Below are 23,072 nucleotides of genomic sequence, written 5' to 3'. Positions count from 1 at the left end.
AGACATCCGTTAATTATTTTCAAAATAAGTTATTTTAAAATGTTATTTCTTTAATAAACAAAAAGAAAAGGCAAAAAGAAAAAAGAGCAGGATAGTAGAATAAAAACCATCATATGGTGATTTAAAAATGTTAACCTGAGGTATAAGCACTTTTTATTATAAAAAAATAAACTTTATTAAAATATAAAACAGTCAGCTTTTTACTCGTCAGATGAATAGTATGGTCAGATTCAAAACGAAGGAATAACCTGATCATGGCCAGTAAAACACAACATTTAGACATAAACGTCAACATTTTGATTTAGAAAACAAACTAAACTAAATGGATTCAAACTCGTGTGTCTTTATTCTGTTTTTCTATCGCTGAACATCCTGACTCCAAATTTATCTGCACAAACTGCTGTTTTCCGAAAAGAAAGGGACATTTTTGGGTTGTTTTAAACTCTTTAAGCGCGCGCGCGCACACACACACACACGCACACACACACACACACACACACACACACACACACACACTACACGCAACGTACGCATCGACGTCATGACGCAACGTGTGTGTTTGTGCGTACGTGCGCGGGCGCGCGTGAGGACGTCGGTTAAGCGGAGTGTTGTTTGGGCTGTGCGGGGAGAGAGGAGCCTGAAAACGGTCACAGCACACCGACTCGCCGCCTGCCGTCCATCCCCGCCGCCGAAGCCCCCAGTTCGGATCGCCCCGCGTCAGCAAAACCGGGAGAGACAAACACTCAGTCACTCTGCACCGTCTTTCGTTAACGCAGCCGGCCGGAAAAATACAGGAACCATGCCCGAGAGGAGGCCCTTCGTACGGCTACCGACTGACGTTTCCCCCGTCAACTACGGCTTATGTCTGAAGCCCGACCTGATCGACTTCACCTTCGAGGGCAAGCTGGAGGCGCTGGTGGAGGTACGTTCCGGGCGGATCTGTGTGTGAGCACGGCGGCGGGGCTCGTTATGTAATCTGGCCGGCTAACGTTTCCAGCAGCTGGCTAATTTCTCCCCCCCCCCCCACTCCTCCTCCTCCTCCTCCGCCGCCGCCGCCGCCGATCTCGACGGAGCTTGCCCGCTATGGGGTAACGCTAGCCGACGGTTCGCTAACACTCGGCTAACCGTCTCCGGGACCGAGAGACACCCCGCCCCCGCCCCCTCCTCTCCGCCTGAACTGAGACCAAATAACGGCTGGGGGTCCGTGCGGCCAGCCGCTAGCAAGGTGGAGCTAGCTAGCTGGCTCACGGACGGCCAGCAGACTTGCCCTCTCATGTTAGCTTAGCCAGCAGCGCTTTGGACCGGGCTTAATGTGCTGCAGCATGATTACACCATGCATTAATAAGACACACTGACAGGAAATGGTGGTGGTGGAGGTGGTAGGGCGGGGGTGTTCGTGAAGCTGTTAAATTGAGCTAAATTGCAGCCAGCCATCGCTCAGCAGTGTTTGCTAAATCATGGCAACATCATGTCGCCCCCTCCCACCCGAGCCTCAGTCATTCAGTTTATCTTACACACTCAGCCGGCACCTTCTTCTAAAATTAGAAAATAATCCTCCGGTGGATGGTGCAGTGGTCGGTTTGGGTTTAAGCTGTTTTCAGACATGTTTTCATTCAACTTTTGCAGGTTGTAGTTTGTGGGTCTGTTGTGTTGCGTTGACAGGTGCCTCCGTTATTTTGCCCTCCCGAATCAGTGCAGTTTAAACTGAATTGATGAAGCCTCCAACACAGCTGGACCAACGCCTGTGTAACAGTTTACTGCACAGCTGCTGTGCTGAACAGAATAAGTTTTATCTGCATGTGGCTAATAAACTGCAGACATGTTAAAACAGTCCTTGGTGAACTGTTAGTCTATCTGTATCGTAGCTCTTTATCAACTCAGCTTTAGTTAAAGCTAAGCCCTTCCTTCAAACAGTCATTTGATGAATGCACAGTTGACTTAATGGGTCACCAGATCAGTTAGGTTCCTTATTACTTGCCACTGATGTGGGTTTAGATAACACTGCAGCTGTAAAGACTATGAACTATCACATTGAGCGGTATCAGCTCATGCATTCCGTCATAAATAGAATTGCAGTGAGCAAATGCACAGTTGTGTGGCCACCTGTCAGCTTTGTGTCCTAACACCTGTGCCTGGCTGTAAACACACTCATCACATGATCGGAGCAATCAAAGGGGATCAAATGTGGAAATTTGCAAATACTGAGTTGGCTTTGTTAATGTGACACCTTTAAATAATGCAGTACAAATCGTTTCACTATGAAGCACAGATAAATGTGTAGTAATGAATTAATAATACAACAACACAGCATGAGTCAAGCAGACAACTATAAATCAATAGTTTTCTCAATCTTTACAATAATAGACAATAACAAAAATCTGTACATCTTCATATCAACAAGTTGATGTTTGGCAACTTCCCAGGAAGAATAGCTCCAAATGGATTCTCGTCAAACAGGCTGGCCAATATGTTTCAGCCGCAAACCACTGACTGTTACTGAGAGGTGTGTCATATTTAGTTGAATGGGAAATAATTTTTTTTCCACACGCACAGCAAACAAAGGCATCAGGGAAGAATAGTTTTTTCATATTTGTATTGAAGCCATAGAATGTATTGGTGCCAAACTGGGACAAGAAATTTATATGGGAGACCATAAATTATTATTGGAAAAATGTAAAAAAAAAAAAAAAACCAAGAAAATATGTCCAAACACTCTGAAATTATCTTATTCAAACATTTAAAGAGAATTTGAATATATTCAAACACCTTGTTAGTCATTTAATGTTTGCAGGCAGTAATTGCAAATCCCAATTTCAGTCCATGATGAAGTCAATTATTCATTCAAGTTTTTTATTGTTTGCTAATATGTAAAAATTCTGTACCGAGCTTAAGTTTACCTTTGGTTTGTACCTTGCCTTACTAAGAAGGAAATTTAAGCAATGTGGCTCTCTCCCATTTGTCTGCCGTGTTTCATAACTGCTGCGTCTTTGTGGTGGCGTCTAAAGCAACAGCAGTGCCACAAACCGTCAATGTCACCGTAGCTGTCCTCTGAAAACGGCATGTCGTCCAAATGAGCTGCTGTGATCCCTGCTCACATCCACTGTTTTCACATCACATGACAGAATCCTCTTTTTTGTTTTCTGCCCCCAGTTCTTCAGCTTCTGGGGCTTTAGCTCACAGTCAGGATATTAATTCCTGTCACAGTTATCTGCTCCAGGTTCAGTGAGATTTACCATCAGTGTCACATGTACACAAATTAGACGATAACACAAAGAAAGCGCTGGCTTTTTCATTCTCTCTAGTCAGCTCTTGGTGATTTACACTAGTGAAACTTTAGTTTTCCCAGACAGATTGGGATTTGCAGTTGTGGAAAAATCTATGATTTTTAAAGTATCAATTATGTTCTTTTATGTCAATATTTACAGGTTACACAAGCCACAAATCAGATTGTGATGAACTGTGCTGACATCGATATCATCACGGCTTCTTTTGTACCGCAGGGAGGAGAAGGTACGACTTCTTTTTATCAAGTCCTGTATTTCAAGCTCTCCACTGTTTATCTGAAGTCCTGGTCTCCATTAGAAGACATGTTTGTGGTTCTAAGAACCATAAATCTGTTTTATGGTCTAGTATGATCATATTAAAATACCACAGATTTCATGTAAACACCTGGGGGCATGGCTAAGGAGCCACGTTCAAGATGTCCTGGCTCAGTCTCTGAATACAGGTTAACATCTACCTTTACACTGTGTGGACCCTTCAGCAAACAACTACATTTATATTCATCTCATTCGTTTTCTAATCTCTGTTTTGCATAATCTCATTTAAAATTCTTAACAGGTAATTTTAAAAAACAAATAGCATATTCTCTGACACTCAGTCCAATTTTCCACCCACTTTGTAGAAATTAATGCTACAGGATTCAACTATCAAAACGAGGATGAAAAAGTCACCCTGTCATTTCCTAGCGCCCTACAGAAAGGTAAGAATGGCTCTAACTTGGCTCTGCTGACAATGGCCAGTCGTCGCTGCTGTTGAAGAATAACAGATTTTCCCCCCTTTGGTCATGGCTGAACGAACAGTGCAACTCTCTCTGTGCACGCCTCCCCAGGCTCCGGCACGTTGAAGATCGACTTTGTTGGAGAGCTGAACGATAAAATGAAAGGATTCTATAGAAGTAAATATACAACCTCCGCTGGAGACGTCCGCTACGCTGCTGTCACACAGTTCGAGGTGAGCTGAAAGCCCTCGGGGAAATGGGATGTTTTTCTTTGGCATGTTGCTTAACCCATTACTTTCTTATGTTGCAACAAAGGGTGTTGTAGTCACGTAAGTCCTCTTGCAGTTCGAACTGGCCCAAAGAGGAGGCAGTCTTTCTCATTTCTGTCTATTTATACGCACGCTTTGAAATTGCTCCTGTTTTTGCTTGTGTTTCTGGGAAAGTATAAAAGTGGTCAGTCAAGACTGGACCTCTGAAGGACTTACACTAAATCTGCTGTGTACATGCACAGATCTTTGTGTAGTCATGACAGACTCTGTCAGGAGTCACATGTAAGTCTCTCTCTGTTTGTCTTAAGTCAGAACGCAACTGCTTAAAATAAAACTAAAATTGTCACTGTGATTGGTTACTAAATGAAAAATATAGAGAACTTCTCAGCGTTGAAGTTCACTGGCGAGCCACTTCTGGTGTAGGCCTGTGTGTAGTTGGAGTCTTACATTTTGAGTACAAAGTAATTACATCAGAGATAACCTGTAATGTTGTGTAATTATCATTGAGCGTTTCTACAAAGTATCAGGCTCTCCTCGAGATCTGGGAGCTCTGCGGAGCATGCTTTCAAAACACATTCTGTCCCTCAATCTATTGATCAATCAATTGGAGAAAAATTTGATCAGTGCAGACCGAATTTGAACAATTTAAAAACTGAGCTCAGCTGCTGCCGAGAATAAAGACGCCCAGGGCAACTTTGAGATAATTAAAACTGAAATCACAAAGTTAATGTATTTGTGTTCACCCTCTAATATTTACTGTGCATTGAAAATCTACTGATACATTGTGAAAGCTGTTGAATCGCTGATGACATAAAGGAAGCCTTACAGTATGTGTAACAGAAAAACTCCCAGCAGGCCATAAATGAGGCAGGCTGAGTGTACATGTCTGCATGGTTTCTCACAGAGGGACCCAAAGTTTTGTTGCTGCTGAAACTGAAATATATTTTAACTGAATTTTTCGTGTAAGGTTGTGGAACCGCTTTAAGTGAAAAGGATATTCAGAGGAATAACTCCAGTCAGCTAATTTAAAAACTGACATAACTTCGGCGTGTTGATGCCTGGATGATGAATATGATCACATATTTAAATGCTGTGGTGTGAGCTGCAGCGGTGCTCTTCACCTCGAATGGGTCTGAACAGTCTGGACTCATCTGCATTCAATACACCAGGTCTCATTTTGTCTTTGTGCCCTCTATCCAGGCCACGGACGCTCGCAGAGCTTTCCCCTGTTGGGATGAACCAGCTATCAAAGCCACTTTTGACATCACTCTGATAGTTCCCAAGGACCGAGTAGCCTTGTCAAATATGGTATGTGTACCACTGACCCGTTCCTCCTCTGAAAAAATGAAATGCATCAGAAAACATAATCTGGTTTCTGCTAACACAGTTCATCAGGGTGTTGGTGATGGGTTGGATTATGAATGACCTCAATTCAGTCTATATTAAATGCCTGTTTTCATGGCCGTCAAGATTTTTACACCACAATATCAGACTGTGAAAAACAAATTGCCAAAGAATCAGAAATAATAAGTAATGCAAATTACTATGAATGTCATTGATTGCTGAGGTTTTCTTACAGCTAACCAGATGTTAGTGTCTCCCTGATATTTCTGTTGACAGAAAACGGATTGTGATCATCTACAACTTCACTAATTCACTTCACCATTCTGTTATATTTGAATCTGTAATGCAATCAGCAGGAGTCAAAGAAAATATTGGACACAACGGTCACTGACTATAACAACATAACTTCACCATGACAAAGTTAGTATTCAGTATAAACACAACCCGGCTGTAAAGGTAGACTGGAGAGGACGTTTAACACCCTGACAACCTGCGTGCTCGCTAGACACTTTTTAGCAACAGACAGAGAAGGTTTAAGGATGAGGACGGGGATTTAGGGTTAGGGTTTTCATGTTGGAGAAGAAAACCTGAAAACGTCTCGAGTTTGTTTGTCAGATCTTAACTCCAGCCATCTAACCTGAAATAACTGACTCTACATGGACACTGCAGGCTGGTCAGTGCAAAATCAGATTGTTAAGTCGTGATCAGTGATTTCTTTAATGCTGCATTTTTTGTTACCCCTGCCATGGTTTATTTTCCTTTAGGAACAAAGTAGAAATAAAAAAAATCAACAGACCGGACCTGAGATTATTTAATCATCTGTAGACTGATGAGTCTCTGCTTTACATCACAAAAAAAAAACAAAAAACAACAACTCAGACCTCTGGAACGGGAAGTGCTCAGTGCTGAAGGACGTATTCCTGCAGAACTGTGTGATGTGTGAGGCGCACCACCATGCAGTAAGACCAGGGGCTCTGTGGAGCCTCTTGACCTTTAGTGTCCTCATACCTGCTGAAATTTATTTACTCTGCAAGTCTCCTATAACCTTTAAAATCCAGTTCAGCTCAACTGTGTACAAATGAGGCAGCGGTGAGACGATGATCTAGACTTTAAGGTGACCCAAGAACATATTCTGTTCTCGTGTTATCGAGGGATTGAGGCTGCAGATGTGCGTTCCTCCTCACTGAGTCTCACTTTGTTTTTATCCTCCTGAATGTGTCAGACCAGCCGACACTGGGAAAAAAAACTGCTTGGTGACGGGGATGACAGTCATCGCCGACTGACTTCCATCTTTTTGAGCCATGTTTGCTAAAACTATCGGTCTTTGTCTTTAAAGACGTGTACGGTCATTATGAACAGGACAGTAACGGACTAACTGCTGACCCCAATGGGCCAAAGTTTCCCTTCGTTCAAAAGAAATGTCAAAAGCTAATGGGAAGAATTAGTTGAGGATACCTAAGAGATTTATGCTCTCCAGAGGATGTACCATGATTTTAATGAGCCCTTTACTGTGCTGTTCCTTTTTTAGCCCCACTGCTGCTGAAGCACTTAGAAAAGCAAAGTCATCAGTATGCTTGTTTGTTCGGTCAGACCTTGCGCCCGTGGTGGGTCATGAATATTTCAACCTCTAGCAGCTGCCGGTGGAGCTATGCAATACGTCTGATACCTCGCAGAGATGTGTGAAATCAAACACACACACAGCCACGCAGACCAGCGCCGGCTGATGTGTCCAACTCACCTCTTGGCCGTCCTCTCTCCAGAATGTCATTGATCGAAAGCCATATCCAGATGACGAAAACCTTGTGGAAGTGAAGTTCGCCACCACACCCATCATGTCCACATACCTCGTAGCGTTTGTCATTGGTGAATACGACTATGTGGAGAGCCAATCATCAGACGGCGTGACGGTACGCGTGTACACACCCGTGGGAAAGGCAGAACAAGGGAAATTTGCACTGGAGGTGAGTGTGCGACTCTTTTTCCTTTTCCACACGGAGCCAAAGTGTAGTCCAACTCACCACAGCAGCAGAGGTGGAACTTTCCAAACCTTCGTTGTGACTGTTGAAGTTTTTTCTTTTTTTCTTTTTTTATGTGCTTCATCTGTTGTTGCCATTTTCATTTTTATCTCCAACTTTTTGTTGCACTGTTTGTTTTTTTCCTTTTTTGCAGGTTGCGACTAAGACCTTACCTTTCTACAAAGACTACTTCAGTGTTCCTTATCCGTTGCCTAAAATTGATCTCATAGCTATTGCTGATTTTGCTGCTGGTGAGTCGTCATGACCACATTCAGTAGGTGGATGTATTTTCCACTGAAAATGATTACGTTGACAGTAAAACCCACGCTCTCTCCTCCCCTCCAGGTGCCATGGAAAACTGGGGCCTTGTTACCTACAGGTAACTCTGAGTTCCTCTCAAACGTCAGACACACACTGTACAGGAGAACAGGAGAAATGCTTCAAATGAAGTTCAGGAAAAGACAAATAAAATGATTCTCTCTTCACTAAAAATGAATAAATCTGACTCCAGAGTCTCAAAGAAAAAGTGGTGGAAGTATTTTTAATGATTTTCAACAATAGACTGGCTTATAAATTAGATGAAGTGCCTTAAAGCAAGTAAGATTGTATTGAAGTCTATGGGAAAATGCCCCTCCTCCTCCTCAGTAAATGCTTTCCTGATGAGTTAGTGGTCTCAGTCTCTAGTTTAGTCTTCAATACAACATGATGTTCATTTTTTAAATGATGCTCCATTTAGCGGGAAACAGAGCAGGAAGGAGGGAAGGGTTTAGGGGGCGGCGCTACTGTGTGATTGACAGACTGTACCACCCTATCGGGTCAGAGCAGGTCAAATCCAGGTAGTTTGCCTTAAAGTCCTCAGATTTTTGTCTTTTTTTTTTCAGCGTTGATGGCTTTTTAAATGTTTTGCAGTTGGATCGATGTGCTGCCACCTGTTAGCTGATTGGCTGGCTCCTGATTAGCACACAGCAGCAGGCTCCATTTGTTTGTCATCCTTAGCCACCTGGCTGCCGCCGCCACAGAGGGAAAACTTCTGCTGCTCAGGCGACGCGTCAGCCTTCACTAATCTTCTGTGCCCACCTTGACTCTCTCTCGTTTTGCAGGGAGACGGCGCTGCTAATCGACCCCAAGAACTCCTGCTCATCGTCCAGGCAGTGGGTGGCGCTGGTTGTCGGACACGAGCTCGCCCACCAGTGGTTTGGAAACTTGGTCACCATGGTAACCAGCCATAACTCACAAACGCATGTTTGAAACGTCAGACAGATTAAAAACAAACAAAAAAAGTTGTTGCTGTGATGATTAAAAAACAGAACGAGGATGTTTTTTTTTTATTAAAAATGGCTGAACATAAAGAAGACCGAGATGGAAGTAAGAATCTGACTAATCACTAATTATGGTTAATGTTAACATCTAGATAGATAGATGAAGATACTACACATGGTAATCTGAGTCGCCATGACCTGGAATGATGATAACGTCTTAACATTTTAAACTCCTTTCAGGAAGAACTGTGTTCTAGTAATTAACGGTCTACATGTTTGTGTGTCTGTGTGTGCGTAGGAATGGTGGACCCATCTGTGGCTTAATGAGGGGTTTGCATCCTGGATCGAGTATCTGTGCGTGGACCACTGCTTCCCAGAGTACGACATCTGGACTCAGTTTGTCTCAGCCGACTACACCCGAGCTCTGGACCTGGACGCACTGGACAGCAGCCACCCCATCGAGGTGAGCTGTGGAGGGAGGACTCACGCTGGTTCTGATTGTGATCTGCCTCATCGTTACCGTTTAGGATATAAATCACACCTGATTTCTGATTTTGGGTAATGTGCCTCAGGTGAACGTGGGTCATCCATCAGAGGTAGATGAAATCTTTGACGCCATCTCCTACAGCAAAGGAGCATCTGTGATCCGCATGTTGCACAACTACATAGGAGATGAGGTTGGTGACACTGATGTTTACTCACTGTCTGATGTTGTTTCCATTTTTATATTCTGTCCAAAGTTTCACCTTCCGCTCTTTCTTTGTAGGACTTTAGGAAAGGAATGAACGCCTATCTTTTGAAGTTCCAAAATAAAAATGCATCGACAGGTAAGAACACAGAAGAGTTATTACCCGGAGATGAAGCAGCTGTATCAGTTAATTTCCTGGATCCACCTCTGACTGCCAGCTGTCTTCCACAGAGGACCTATGGGACTGTCTGGAACAGGCCAGTGGGAAACCCATCGCTGCAGTGATGGGCTCGTGGACCAAGCAGATGGGCTTCCCAATTATAGTTGTGGACCAGGAACAGGTAAGTTTCACCGGACTCCGGCTGTTTGTTGTCTCTGCTCTCAGTTTGTTCGTTTATTTATTTTTTTATTTTTTTACATTCACTCAGAAATAACAGAAAGGAAAAGAAATAATATTTGCTCTGCAGCTGCTGTCTGGTAGTTTTGTCTGGTGGCTTTTTCTAATTTTGTTCCCTGTTTGTTGATTCTCTTTCACACACACTGACCACGACGTTATTTACAGCAAGGTGACGACCGCATCCTCAAGTTATCTCAGAAGAAGTTCTGCGCCAGTGGACCACATAATGGTGAGTGTCCAACATTAGTCATGAGGCGTCTTTAGGTTTTAGGCAGATGGCAGGAACAAGCCACACATTTATTGTCCTATTAAGCCAAAGAAAGTGTTTATGCTTCCAAAAGTTATGTTGTCTTTAGAGCCTTATGCTCCACAATGTTTTAGGCTGCATGCATGCTGTTTTCTCCCCTCATCGAGAGAATCAGCTCTTTCTAACCAGTCCTGAACTATGATTTATTAGAGTGAGACAGAGAGACATGGACAGTCATGAGCACTGGAGGCTTTGGGGCTGATATTTCATCGTTATTGCTCCAAAGAATGAGCAGAACTCCTGATTAGATAAAGATAAAAAAAACTTCAGATCAGTCTGAACTGAGTCAGATACATAATCAGCTGTGACTGTTGACTGTGTGTCGGATGACAGGTGAGGAGTGCCCCAACTGGATGGTCCCCATCAGTATTTGTACCAGTGTGGATCCTAAATGCACCAAGCTCAACGTTCTGCTGGACAGACCTGAGACGACCATCACTGTGAGCGGCGTCGGTCCGGACCAGTGGGTCAAGGTGAGGCCTGGCACAGTTCGTCTGACAGCAGCAGATGATGTTTCAGGAGCACGCCATCCAGCAGTTGAGCTTTGAACACTGGGAAATCAGGCATCAGACGGTAACACGTGAAAATAAAAAGGAGTTTTGACTACGAAGGATTGTTGTTGGAGTGAAGGGACGTCCAATCAGATTCACTTATTGAACAACTGAAGGAGTTGATTGGACTATTATAAACTGAAATTTAAAAAGAGCAGAAAAAGAATTGATATCCAGCTCCGGTGGGAGTTGGCAGCTCGCTCTGATGGTGGAAACACTCAGTGAAACTGTCTTTATTGTGAATCAGTCACACCCAGTCTGATGAATAAGGTTCGTCAAACACTTTAATAAGCATGAAATCCTGTTTCATTAGTGGCAGTTCATGTTTGATCTTGAAGTGTTTTCACTTTCCACTTTCTGCTAACTGGCCATTCAGATGATTTATTCTCTTCCAAGTGAAATGTTCATGTGATCGTTAATTTCTTGGTTTTAATGAAACAGTTTGACTGAAACAGAAGCAGGATGTAGCTCTGAGTCTGCGTTTGTGTGATTTTCCATGTCAACACATTAAAAGTTTTCTTTGGTAAATTTTAGCCCTCCTCTGAATGAAAGAGGAACAGGGTGGTGTCACAGGCTGTGACTGAGCTGAATCAAAAGGAGATTCCCCACTTTGTCCTGTTTCCATTAAAAGTGAAACACAAAGATCAGTGAGTGAAGTCCATGATGGTCAGTGAAGAGGAAGAACAGGAGAGAAAGTCGCATCACGGCCTCATACATACTTCCTCTGTCTGCAGGCATGTTAAAATGTCTCGTCTGTAAATTACAGCATGAATGGGCTTGGTTGAACTCTCGTTGATTAGTGGAGCTGTGGCTGATTTTACTACCAAAATTCATCAGAAGTGAAAGGATGGAAAATGGGTTGTGCGTCTCACAGCTGCCACTGGTCTAAAAACAATGCTTTGAATCTCCACCTCTCTGAGACTGACTGAAAACAAAAAGTGTTCCTGAGGATCTGCGTGTCCTAATGTTTGCTCAGCATTCACCCACAACAGGAAGCTTATTGTTGACTAAAGCTCAGCTGTGGAGTCTGTATGAATCCGTTTCACTCAGTCATTAAAACACCGTGTATAAGAGTGCCCACTCTGGGAGGGAAAAATTCAGAAACAGAATTTTTTTTCTTGCAGTTTGACCCAGTTGTGTCTCTGCTGCTTACAGATCAACCCTGGCACCGTTGGCTTCTATCGCATCCAGTACAGCTCGTCCATGCTGGAGAGTCTGCTGCCGGGAGTCAGAGACCTCAGCCTGCAGCCAGTGGACCGACTGGGTCTACAGAACGACCTCTTCTCTCTGGTGAGAGAGGCGCGCACACACACAGCCTCACTGCTGGGCAAATACAAAAACAATCATTTCCTTTGAGGTAGAATGTAATCAGCGGCTGGCGTTCAGGCTCCTCAGCAGGCTTAGTGCTCTTCAGTCCTTCAGTGTGAACGAACACAAGAAGCAGACTTCAGTTTGTTAAACACGGATGTGGACCAGAACTACTAGAACTAGAAGCTGATGTTCAGAGGAACATATCAAAAAGTCATTATCACACTTGTAACAACAAAAAAAGGAGAATTGGACATTTACATTTCCATGGCAACTTGGACACTGTCACCTGCTGATGAAGATCTTGCGACATAATCAAAATCTTTGATACTGAAGATGACATTGTGTTTTCTCTGTCTCAGCTCGAGCGGTCAAAATAAAACTGTCTGAAAAAAGATAATATCTCAGACATACAATCCAAATTAACGTGACTCCTCTGTCTGAGAGCTTCGCCTATTAAAAGCAACTAAGACAACTACTGTGCTAAACAGCTTCAGCTTTTCTTCATTGTTTATATTTATTTTGGAAGTTCATGTTTTGTGTTTTGAGTTTCCAAGAAAGAAAAGTCTATGTTCATCTCCAGCAGCAGTCTGTTCCTGCAGATAAATGTGACAGTGTTGCAACAAATGCACGTTTCATTTGCTCTCTGGCTTCAGTCACTGCTGTGACTAAGAGTGAGGGAACTTGACTTCTCTTTTACTTCCTGCTCAGTCACCAACTTCACCTTAGGTCACCAGTTTTCCAGAAGTTTAAGTTGAGTGACAGTAAATTCCAAGAAAGTTCAGAGCAGGTTCAGAACCAGACAGAGGACTTCCTGATTCACCAGGTTTAGGGGGAACCACATGCTGAGGCCTACTCCTGTTAACTCCTGTTAACGTAAACCAGCCCGGCCCTTTATGTCATTTCCTGAGCTGAAACTGAATGAGGTGTTTTCTGTTATCAGATGGTGGAAATCAAATGTTTCATCACCTGGAACACAATTATGACCCAGCCACATCAGAATCAGAAAGTAGAAATTTCAAAGTCCGAGTGTGTTCTTTGCTTCGAAGAGCGCCTGTGTTTGAATAAGACGAAGGTCTTTACTCAGAGGTTTGTGTTGTGTTGTTGACGCTGCTGTTTTTGTGTTGTGTGTTTAGTCTCGCGCTGGAATGATCAGCACAGTCGAGGTGCTGAAGCTGATGGAGGCGTTCGTCAACGAGCCAAACTACACAGTGTGGAGTGACCTGAGCTGCAACCTGGGGGTGTTGTCCTCGCTGCTGTCCCACACCGACTTCCATGAGGAGATCCAGGAGTTCATCCGGGACCTCTTCACCCCCGTCGGCCTCGAGCTCGGCTGGGACAGCAAGCCGGGAGAAGGTGAGGAGGAGGAGGAAGGATAGAGTGAGTGATGACAGCATGTCCTGTTCTGTCTGCTGTGGAGTATGAAATGATTTTTCCTCTTGAATCAGAAGTCGTGGTTTTATCTGGTTAAGGCTCCGCTGCTCTGTTTGAATGTCGCAGCTGAAGTCGGGGTGATTGAACAGTGTTTTGTTGCTGACAGCGTCACGTGAGCTGAGTGAAAAGTGTCTGTGGAGTTAAGAGACTTTTACGTGTTTCTCTTTGAGACAGATGTGAATCACTGGTATTTCATACTGAGAGAGAGCACTCAGACTGGGCTGAGCTGAAATGGTCCTGATCCTGGTGGTGTTTGTCCTGCAGGTCACCTGGACGCCCTGCTGAGAGGTTTGGTTCTGGGGAAGCTCGGAAAGGCGGGACACAAACCAACACTGGAGGAAGCCAGACGGAGATTCAAGGACCATGTGGAGGGAAAGCAGATCCTGCCTGCAGACCTCCGGAGCCCGGTGAGCACTCTTTGGACATTTTTAAAGAATTTAGTCAGGATGGACTGAAACGGAGAGCATGAAGAGGTTTGTGAGGTTTGTGTTTGAACATCGTTTCACTACGTTTCTTTTTTTCTCAGGTGTATTTAACAGTGCTTAAGCACGGAGACAGCACCACACTGGACACGATGCTGAAGGTAAAACATGAACGCTGACAGTTTCATTCATGAAGTGACATTAATGTCAACAACGATTCATTTTTCTCCTCTAACTAAATCCTTTACTCTCGCTCTCTCGCTGCGTTTAGCTCCACAAACAAGCCGACATGCAGGAGGAGAAGAATCGTATTGAGCGAGTGCTCGGCGCCATCTCAGCCCCCGACCTCATTCAGAAAGTCCTCAGCTTCGCCCTCTCGGTATGTGTGACCTCGTTTTTACTCACATGTCACAAGTTTGCTTTCGTTTCTCAGAGGAAGTGGGATGCCTGTGACTGTTTTTATTAGGAATGAGATTCCTGGAGACATCTCAGATAGCTTTGACTTGAAGTGGAGTCTGTACACTGCTTTGGATAGATGACTGGACCACAAGTTGTATTAATGTGCAAATTCTTAAAGGTGGTGATCTGTTATCATCCATAGATGGTGATTTAATGCAGCTTTAATGCATCACTTCTCCACTTGGACTTTGATGTAACTATTAAAATGTAGTTTTGGAGAAACAGGAAAGGAAGTTCAATCAACTGTGGAGTCACATTGATATGTTGTCAGCTTTCCAAAAACAAAGATACACGATGAATATCCAAGAATATCCGCCCAGCTACTCAAATCTCGCCATCTTTCTTCTTCCCTCCAACAGGAAGAGGTTCGTCCCCAGGACACAGTTTCAGTAATCGGCGGCGTGGCAGGGAGCAGTAAGCAAGGCCGGAAAGCTGCCTGGAAGTTTGTCAAGGACAACTGGGAGGAACTTTATAACCGCTACCAGGGCGGCTTCCTCATATCACGGCTCATCAAGGTAAAGAAAAATAAGACTGTAACAAATAAAAGACAGAAGAAGAATCAAATATGGCCGAACACAGCTGACGAGTGTTCATTTAGAAATCTGTGGCTTCACTGGGAAATTTACCAGCTGCTGAATCCGCTGAATGTCTGTCTGTCTCATGTTTGTCTCTGCAGCTCACAGTCGACGGATTTGCTATCGACAAAATGGCTGCTGAAGTGAAGGTGAGATTGAATTTAAAAGGTGTAACGTTTGGAAGTTTATCTGATGTGAAGTCAAGTTTATTTTTACTGAGCTGCTCTGACTAGTTTTGCAGCTCAAACTGTCTGACAGCAGCTAAATAAACACCACCAGCTGCATTTCTTCCTCAGCTGTTTGTTTTTGTCCTGCAGAGTTTCTTTGAAAGCCACCCGGCGCCGGCGGCTGAGCGTACGGTGCAGCAGTGCTGCGAGAACATCCTCCTCAACGCCGCCTGGCTGAAGCGTGACGCAGACGACATCCACCAGTATCTACTGCAGCGCAAAGCTCCCCCAGTCTGAGCCGCCGCTGCCTCCTCCAGCCCCCTCCCCCTTCCCTCCAGCGCGGACCTCCCAGCATCATAGCTGCCTCGGCCCCCCCCACTACAGACCGGAGCGGGAGACCAGAGCGTACTTACAGCAGGCTTCATTTCTCTAAAGAAACTATGAAATCAAGAAGACAAAGCCAAGAATTTAACAAAGTGTTGGAAACACAAAGAGACTCTTTTTACGTTAACAAGGCAGAATCCATTTTAGTCAGACCAGGAATGTAGAGTTTCCCCCATTCTGTCCACGAGCAGACAGCACGTCAGTAAGTCACAGACCCCCCGCCCCCAATGAGCGCTAACTTTGCTAACTGTTATCTGCACCACCTGTATGCATCCACCTATGTGTCGTAGCTGAGAAAACTGTGAATCCCCCCCCCCCACCCTCGTCCTTCCCCCCCTTTTACTTTCCTCCGGGTGTCTCTTATTTTGAATGCATGAAGTGTGATTTTCTGCATTTGCTGCTTTGTTTACTTCTGTTTGTTTTCTGCACAAACACTTTTTGTTGTTGTTTTCACCCTCTGTTGGTACCCCCCCACCACCACGTTGTGTTCAGGTGGAAGCAGAAGGCCCCTGGGCAGAATGGGGTTAATAACAGTAGTGTGTGTTGTAGTTTCCAACAGCACTGATTCTCCATTGCTAATAAACAGTTAGGACGAGGCGAGCAGCGCTAGCATGGTACTACATTGTAAACTGTATAATGCAAGCATCTTGTTCTTTGTTTATTTTTGCAAACAATGTTCCTCAAAAATAATTAAACAATTAAGTTCATGAATACCTCTTTCCACCCCCCCCCCCCCCCCCCCCCCCCCACAAACCCCCTGGAGCTCTGTCCAGTCAGAGTTTGTATAGTTTGAATCATGGAAATATTTAAACTCCCGTTTCTTTATCTGCCATCCTCGATGAAATGAAGACATTGGTGTGTTTTTTCTAAGACATCAGATGCAGTGATTTATTTAAATGTTGAGATAATCATATATTCTGAGGAAAAAAAAGATTACAACACTACTTTTCGAGGCCTTTTTGTGCTGAAGTAACATCAGGAAACGCCTCCTCATGCAGTTAACGAATTCAGTAAGGCCGAGGTCGAGGCCTGGTCGGACTTTGTGGACGTATCAGATCGACTTTGACTCCACGGTTGAACTTGGAAGCCTTAAATTGGTCGAGTAGCTTGCAGTAAATGTTTAACACTGAAGTGGTGAAAATAGGTGACTTCCACATAACATCAAAAGTATCTCATGTGACAGATTATGCAGACTTGTTGAACGAGTATATCTATATAGAATTTACAATTTGATGTGTTTTTGAAAACCATACCCACCAAATCATCCACCCTGTTGTTGAGACTCTTTCCCGCGGAACATTTGTTGGTGTTTTTTACTTTTCTTTTATTTTCTCTTTTTTTTTTTTTTGTTTTGTTTAAAACAACAGTTGGTGTTCATTAAAGTGAAAGAGGATGATAAAAAAAATCATGTGAAATTAGTACACAATAATTTTTGGGGGGTTTTGTTTTGTTTGTTTGTTTTTTTTTTTATGTGTGAGGTGTGAGTGTGCATGCCTGGAAACAGATTTGTAATTTATTTTGTATTATCTCACAGGATCACAGGTGAGGAGATGATCATATTGGATTACAAATGGTTGAAGCAGCATTGAAACAAACAGTGTGTACATATCACGCCTGAATTAACAAGAACCTAACAAGAATAAAATCGGTTTCAGATCAACATAGATGATCACAGAGAGAAAAGAGTGTCACTGCAGTTTGGTTTCCTAAAGAGTCCAAGGAAGATGTTCAGGTTCAATGTTTGATTTTTATTTTGGTTTTCGTTTATTTTTTAAGAGTCTGACTTTCAGTTCAACAAGTGGAATGTCTTTGTGGTTCTGACATAAAGAAGAGCACAGCTTTAAATTTACTGATGCCAGGGCAAACGCAGATATCCAGTTAAATAAAGTTACACTTGATGATACAGCATCTGTTACTACAAGACATTTCTGAGAAACCCCCCAACCCTGTGGGTCATTTTCTGCCTTTAATAGGCAGTTCATTCTGGCTATTGTGGTGAAAAAGATAAAAAAAAATGACATGCAGGTAAAATGCCTGATGCTGATGCTGCACTGAATCCACTCATCTTTCTACTAAGATTCTTATCAATGTGAAGGGATTTAGTTTGTTTTCTGTGTGTGTCAATGGATTACATGAAAAGTAAGTAAAACTGAAATTATTATGAACTGAATCTTATACCTTCACCCAACAACTGTGTCAAAAAAAGTCCAGTTTAATATTAGACCTCAGTAGACGTGCTCACATGGTGTATCTCTTTTGAATAGATTTGTGTAGATAACATGGTTGATGGAAAGCTCTTAGGGAGCTGAATAATTTCTATTCATTTACATCTTATTTGGCATGATTGAGTAAACAAATAAACATTCACTTATCAGTTTGGTACAGCTCAGGAAAGACTGCAGTTCAATATGAAGCTGTTACATTTAAATATCCCTGCTGACACAATTCAACCTATAAACCACAAAAATAATTTTCATTTTCCAAAAGAACATAACCTTTTCAAGCATCAGCAGGGAGGATTATATTGCAGGAATTTAATGTGAGACTGTGAGACTGCCTTAGTCAGATGCACCAATTAAACTGCTGAGGTGTACGGTGACGTTATTAAGATGAGAGTTTGGAAACAGCAGACACTTTTATCTGTTAATTTTGAATGCCTCTTTTGTCATTGTATGACAGTACAGCAAGATTAAGAGTGGTTTTGTACGTACTTCAGAAAACCCGGGCTTCTCTTACACACTCTGAATCTACTGAATGAATAAAACCAACAAAGAATCAGAATCAGATGTGAAGCTGAAGAGTGAAAACTCGGATGGAGCTGGCTGCAGTTACCGGCTGTGGCCGGCGGGGGCGGCGGGGCAGCAGTGAGCTGTCTGCGGCTCAGCGGCTCGGAGCTCCCCACAGAAGAAGAACAACTTATTAAGTTTCGACAGGTTGCAGTTTGGAGGAAGATGCCTGTTTGAGAATAATATCTGTGTCAGTAAGTCAAAAATCCTACCTTTGTCTTTTCTAAACAATAACTCAGTCGCTTCTTTATAAAGTTTCAATTTATTTCTTTCGTTCGGAGTGAAACGAGCTCAAAACGAGCGGCAACGTTAGCTCTGTCAATGCTAACTCTATGAGAAGCTAGTTAGCTGTTAGCGGCGGCTAACGGCACCCTTATTTTTGTTTATTCACGGTGAAAAACAGCTGAAAACTTTATATTTCATCAAAGTGATGCGTTTATTCTTTAGAAGCCCTTCAGCCCGTCTGCAGGAGCCGGCTGCTGGTAGGCAGCTCTCCTGTTAGCCGTTAGCAGGCAACTCTAAATCGTCAGGTTAATGCGACCCGTCGGATTAAAGATTAAAGATTAAAGTGATTAAAACAGACCGAGTTTTCTTATTTCTACTTAATTTATCACAATCAGCTGATGTTAGGCTGACAGAGAGGCCAGGTACCGGAGGAGTCTGCTGTTAACGGAGAGAGGTGAAGCCGTTAAATCACGGCTGATCACCGATCAGCGGAGGCTTCTTTAGTTTTATTATTATTGTTGTTGTTTCATTATAATAATAATAATAATAACAATAATAATTATCAGACGTATTATAATTCGCTCGTGTTTCGATGTGCAGTTTTAATCTTTGTCCCAAATTACTTTTATTTTCAGCTTAACGCTTTGTGCCTGAGGTCAAAGGTCAAAGGTCAGGTGGACTAGGGTTCCTGATTCTAAATGAAATTTTCAGTTAAACTTTCTCTGCTCCTGTTGTTCAAACTGTTTTCATTTTAATAGTAATTAAAGTAGACTTTATTGGGTTTTGGTTGTGTCAATAATAAAGAAGTTGTGTAAAAATATGTGACGGCTTTATTTTTTTCATTTGTTTGGTCGGATTTGGCCCTTAGACCTGTTGAGTTAATGTTCAACCATTTTTTTACAGCGTTGTGTCCACTGATTAACTCGACATAACGCATCAACATGAATTGACAAATATCCTGTGAGAACGTCCTCCTAACATCGGTTTTGTTCCACCGACACTGTGATCTGCCCACGTTTGGACTTCATTTCCATAATCAGAGTCACTCAGATGAGTAAAACTAATGTTCCACCGCCACAATAAAAATACTACGTGACTATGGGGAACACCCAAAGAGGCTCCAAACCGGAGTTGTTTCCTTGTCTTCCAAACTGTTGAGGAATGAGTTCAATGAATTTTATTTTACATTTTTTGGGGAGGGTTGTTTGCTAAATGCTGTTTTCCGTCTGTGTGCTTCTCTTCAGGCTGTCTGGTGTCATCCAGGCAGGTCTGACTGACAGATGCCTTCACCATGATGCTGAGCTGCTGCTCCCTGGTCGTCGCCCTCCTGTTGTCCCAGGCCAGCGGCTTCCTGGGCCCCTCAGAGGATGATGGCATCCCCGAAGAGTGGGTGCTCCTTCATGTGGTTCAGGGCAACATCGGAGCTGGAAACTACAGCTACCTGCGCCTCAACCACGATGGGAGAATCATCCTGCACATGCAAAGCCTCAAGGGAGACGCAGACCTCTACGTGTCGGATAAAACCCTGAAGCCGAGCTTCGACACCTACAAGCTGCAGTCGGTCACCTGTGGCCATGATGTGGTGGTGGTGCCTGGAGACTTTGTGAGGCCTGTGGGCATCGGCATCTACGGCCACCCGTCTCACCAAGAGAGCGAGTTTGAAATGCGAGTGTTTTACGATCAGACGGTGCCGCAGAACCCGTTCGACCCAGGCTTTTACCCTTCAGAGGACGGATATAGGCATAAAGAATCTCCTCAGGCAGAAGACGAGAAAGAAGAATCGATCTTTTGGACAATTCTGATTGGGCTTTTGAAGATTATACTAGAGATTTTGTTTTGAAAATGTGTTTCTTTCCTTGTCATTGCAACAAAAGGAGGAGGTCATCTCGACTCAATCGATTTTGATACATTAAAGATTATTTCCCTTCATTCTATAAGCCTTAGAAAATGTCACACCAAACTCCAGTGAGAATTAAGGCATCTTAAGTGTTTTGTTTGCAATCAGACAAAAATATTTCATACAAATTATTTTTAAAGTTAAAGGCACATCACTGTGCTCAATTCACCAGTGATGCCTGACCAGAAAATGTTCCACTAAGGGGGTAGACGTTGAACTTTGGCCTTTAGATTTAGCAGTGTTTCTTTGACACAAGTTAAACTCGTGGCCTGAGCTTTGATTCCAAAAAGGCAGATGGAAAATATTTCTGGACTCTTTTCTAAGTATCACATGCGTGCACGTAGGTAAAAATGAAAACGTTTTGGTTGCTACAGTCACTTCTCCTGAGGACAGGAAGACATCCTGTCCAAACATGTCTCCAGTGTAAAGAGATGTTTAAGACACATTTAGGATCCATTCTGATTATATACCAGATTTAAACACACAAATTGAGAATTTGAAATATGAGACGTATGCAGATGCATGTTTGAGTTGAGAAAAACGGCTCTTTCCCACCTCTGCAGACGAGAACATATTTAGCTGTAGCTGAGTTGTGGTTGTTTTGCCTCCGTGTTGGAGGAACGTTCTGTAACCTGGTGAAGGGTGAAGCACTTTAAGGCCTGTTTGAACAGTCAGGAAGTCGGCAGCAACCTGTTACACTGTCCAAGTGTGAGTGTTTGTCATTCTTAAACTCAACATAAATGAAGTTTATTGTCAGAGAGACTTTAAAATTGCGGCCTGTGACTGAATAAAACCGCTTGTCTTAACTCTGCATATCAACATCACACAGGACGTGTTAAATATCCAATACTCAGCAATACAGTCATCAACCATTTGGAGAAGTGAGGTTCCTCCAGTAAAAGTCCTGATTCTCTCCTTTGCTGTAATGGGCTTGGACATCTGGTTAGTGAAGAGACCGTTTGGTCAGATTTTTCATTTGGTTCAATCACTGAGTTATTTTTATTATTTATATTTTTTTTGCCTGTTGGACGAGCTCCTGATTTAAACATCACCACCAGTGTTGGAGTTCAGTCATTGTTACCGCTGAGCAGAAATGTTCCAACAGTGCCTTCAAATCAGTCCTCTGCAGGGACGACAGCTTTCTAAATAAAACTGTTTTACAGACTGTTCCGATCATCTGGCTCCTGGGTCTTTGATTTCAGACCTTCAGATGAGCGTTTGAGTCCAGAGAGGGAAATGATGAACAAATCAGTGAGGAGGGATGTTTTCCCATTGATGTCAATACAAGGTTAAGGTTAAAGACTCTTTGGTGTCTTCATGTGATAAGACGTTTTATTGCAGTGACATCCCCATGAACGACACCATTGAACCATACCTGCAGGTTAGTTATAGGATTTAACCACCAAACCAAGATTATATTAAAGACTGAATAAGTTTAGTTTAATATTTTGTCTTTTAATGAACTTAATTTTGAATGTGATGTCAGATTGTTGCTGCTTCCAAAGTGAAGAGGAAATGATCTTTCCTGTTAAACCATCAGGGGGCACCAGAGTCTCAGAGCAGCACAACCGACTGGGGGCTTTATTTGGTGATGGGATGACAGAAATGGTTAAAATGTATTATTCCCTGAAATGGCGTCATCAAAATGGCTGGAGCTGCTGCATCTCCCCCCAAAATCTTCAATTTACTGTCAGAAAGCCGGAACTGTTGAAGTATTAATCAACAGATCAGAGGTCAGACATTTAATTTACAGAAGTCAACATGTTCAGTCTCTGGACCTTCACGGTGTGTTAACGTGTTTATCCATCAGTCTCAGGTCAGGCTGGGCACCAGCTGGATGCTGTTGATCCTCAGGACCGTCTGCGGCTGCTGGATGATCTTCTTGCGCTGGAACCGGTGTCTCTTCCGGAACACCATGTGGATTTTGGGCCAGGACTCAGTCTTTTCCAGCACGGTGGCCTCGACCCGGACCAGCTCCTTCCCCAGCAGAGGCCTGCCGATCAGGGTGAAGTCCTCCGCCCCGACCAGCAGCACCTTCTCCATCCGGATCCGCTCCCCGCAGTCCGCCTCAACGTGGTTCTCGATCAGGATCAGGTCTTCGTCCGTGACCTTCCACTGACGGCCGGCGAAGTGCACCACGGCGAAGAGCCGGCCGAAGTCCCGCCGGAGGATCCGCTGGTTCACGGCGCTCACCACCGCGGCGTGTCGGCCCCGGAGCTCCTCCTCCGGGACCGGGCTCCTCTGCTGCGGCCACGGCGGCCGGGACAGCGAGGTTCGGGGGACCGGGTCTCCGCTCACGGTGCTCTGTGGTCGGACAGCAGCCGGGAGGAGCGGCGGCGGTCTGGGTGTCAACATGCAGCATGTCCTCCACAGACCCGACCACCCTCTGCTCAGCGCCATCTTTACCGGAAGTTCTGCTGCTCTCACTGCGCACGCGTGACGACTGTAAATCTACACGCATCTTCCGGTCACCTGATTTTTTTTTAACGAACATTTAATTATGTTATAATATAGTTATGTAATGGCATTCACGAATACATCCAAATTAATTTGGAGGATGAGCCGTATCAGCAAAATAAAGATGA

At 43.6% G+C, this 23,072-nt stretch overlaps 3 protein-coding genes across 6 annotated transcripts; 2 read left to right on the top strand and 1 right to left on the bottom strand.

The window, feature by feature from the left end:
* The first annotated feature begins 594 nt into the window (after nt 1–594).
* On the top strand, nt 595–17,482 carry npepps (aminopeptidase puromycin sensitive). 2 transcript variants are annotated; one of them, XM_029521149.1, is made up of 23 exons: nt 595–922; nt 3,426–3,510; nt 3,905–3,982; nt 4,112–4,233; nt 5,470–5,577; nt 7,374–7,574; nt 7,783–7,879; nt 7,974–8,007; nt 8,729–8,843; nt 9,186–9,350; nt 9,460–9,564; nt 9,654–9,714; nt 9,807–9,916; nt 10,138–10,201; nt 10,613–10,752; nt 11,986–12,120; nt 13,275–13,494; nt 13,837–13,979; nt 14,099–14,155; nt 14,266–14,373; nt 14,813–14,968; nt 15,130–15,177; nt 15,346–17,482. In XM_029521149.1, exons 1-23 carry the CDS (start codon nt 800–802, stop codon nt 15,490–15,492), a joined length of 2,622 nt encoding a protein of 873 aa, XP_029377009.1. In that variant the 5' UTR covers nt 595–799; the 3' UTR covers nt 15,493–17,482. The 2 variants fall into 2 exon arrangements, with proteins under 2 accessions (XP_029377009.1, XP_029377097.1); XM_029521237.1 differs by having other exon boundaries at nt 9,807–9,920; nt 10,142–10,201.
* A 986-nt stretch (nt 17,483–18,468) lies between these two features.
* On the top strand, nt 18,469–21,661 carry c1h6orf120 (chromosome 1 C6orf120 homolog). 2 transcript variants are annotated; one of them, XM_029497262.1, is made up of 2 exons: nt 18,469–18,559; nt 19,835–21,661. In XM_029497262.1, exon 2 carries the CDS (start codon nt 19,882–19,884, stop codon nt 20,428–20,430), a length of 549 nt encoding a protein of 182 aa, XP_029353122.1. In that variant the 5' UTR covers nt 18,469–18,559; nt 19,835–19,881; the 3' UTR covers nt 20,431–21,661. The 2 variants fall into 2 exon arrangements, with proteins under 2 accessions (XP_029353122.1, XP_029353124.1); XM_029497264.1 differs by having other exon boundaries at nt 18,489–18,555.
* Nucleotides 21,262–22,917, bottom strand: mrpl21 (mitochondrial ribosomal protein L21). 2 transcript variants are annotated; one of them, XM_029497255.1, is made up of 2 exons: nt 22,807–22,864; nt 21,262–22,775 (listed from the first exon to the last, which is right to left on the bottom strand). In XM_029497255.1, the coding sequence occupies exons 1-2, from the start codon at nt 22,847–22,849 to the stop codon at nt 22,300–22,302; spliced, it is 519 nt and encodes a 172-aa protein (XP_029353115.1). In that variant the 5' UTR covers nt 22,850–22,864; the 3' UTR covers nt 21,262–22,299. The 2 variants fall into 2 exon arrangements, with proteins under 2 accessions (XP_029353115.1, XP_029353113.1); XM_029497253.1 differs by having other exon boundaries at nt 21,267–22,917.
* Between the last annotated feature and the right edge of the window lie 155 nt (nt 22,918–23,072).

Source organism: Echeneis naucrates, chromosome 1, assembly GCF_900963305.1.
Source record: "Echeneis naucrates chromosome 1, fEcheNa1.1, whole genome shotgun sequence".
Taxonomy (NCBI): Eukaryota; Metazoa; Chordata; class Actinopteri; order Carangiformes; family Echeneidae; genus Echeneis; species Echeneis naucrates.
This window is presented reverse-complemented; position numbering and strand designations above follow the sequence as displayed.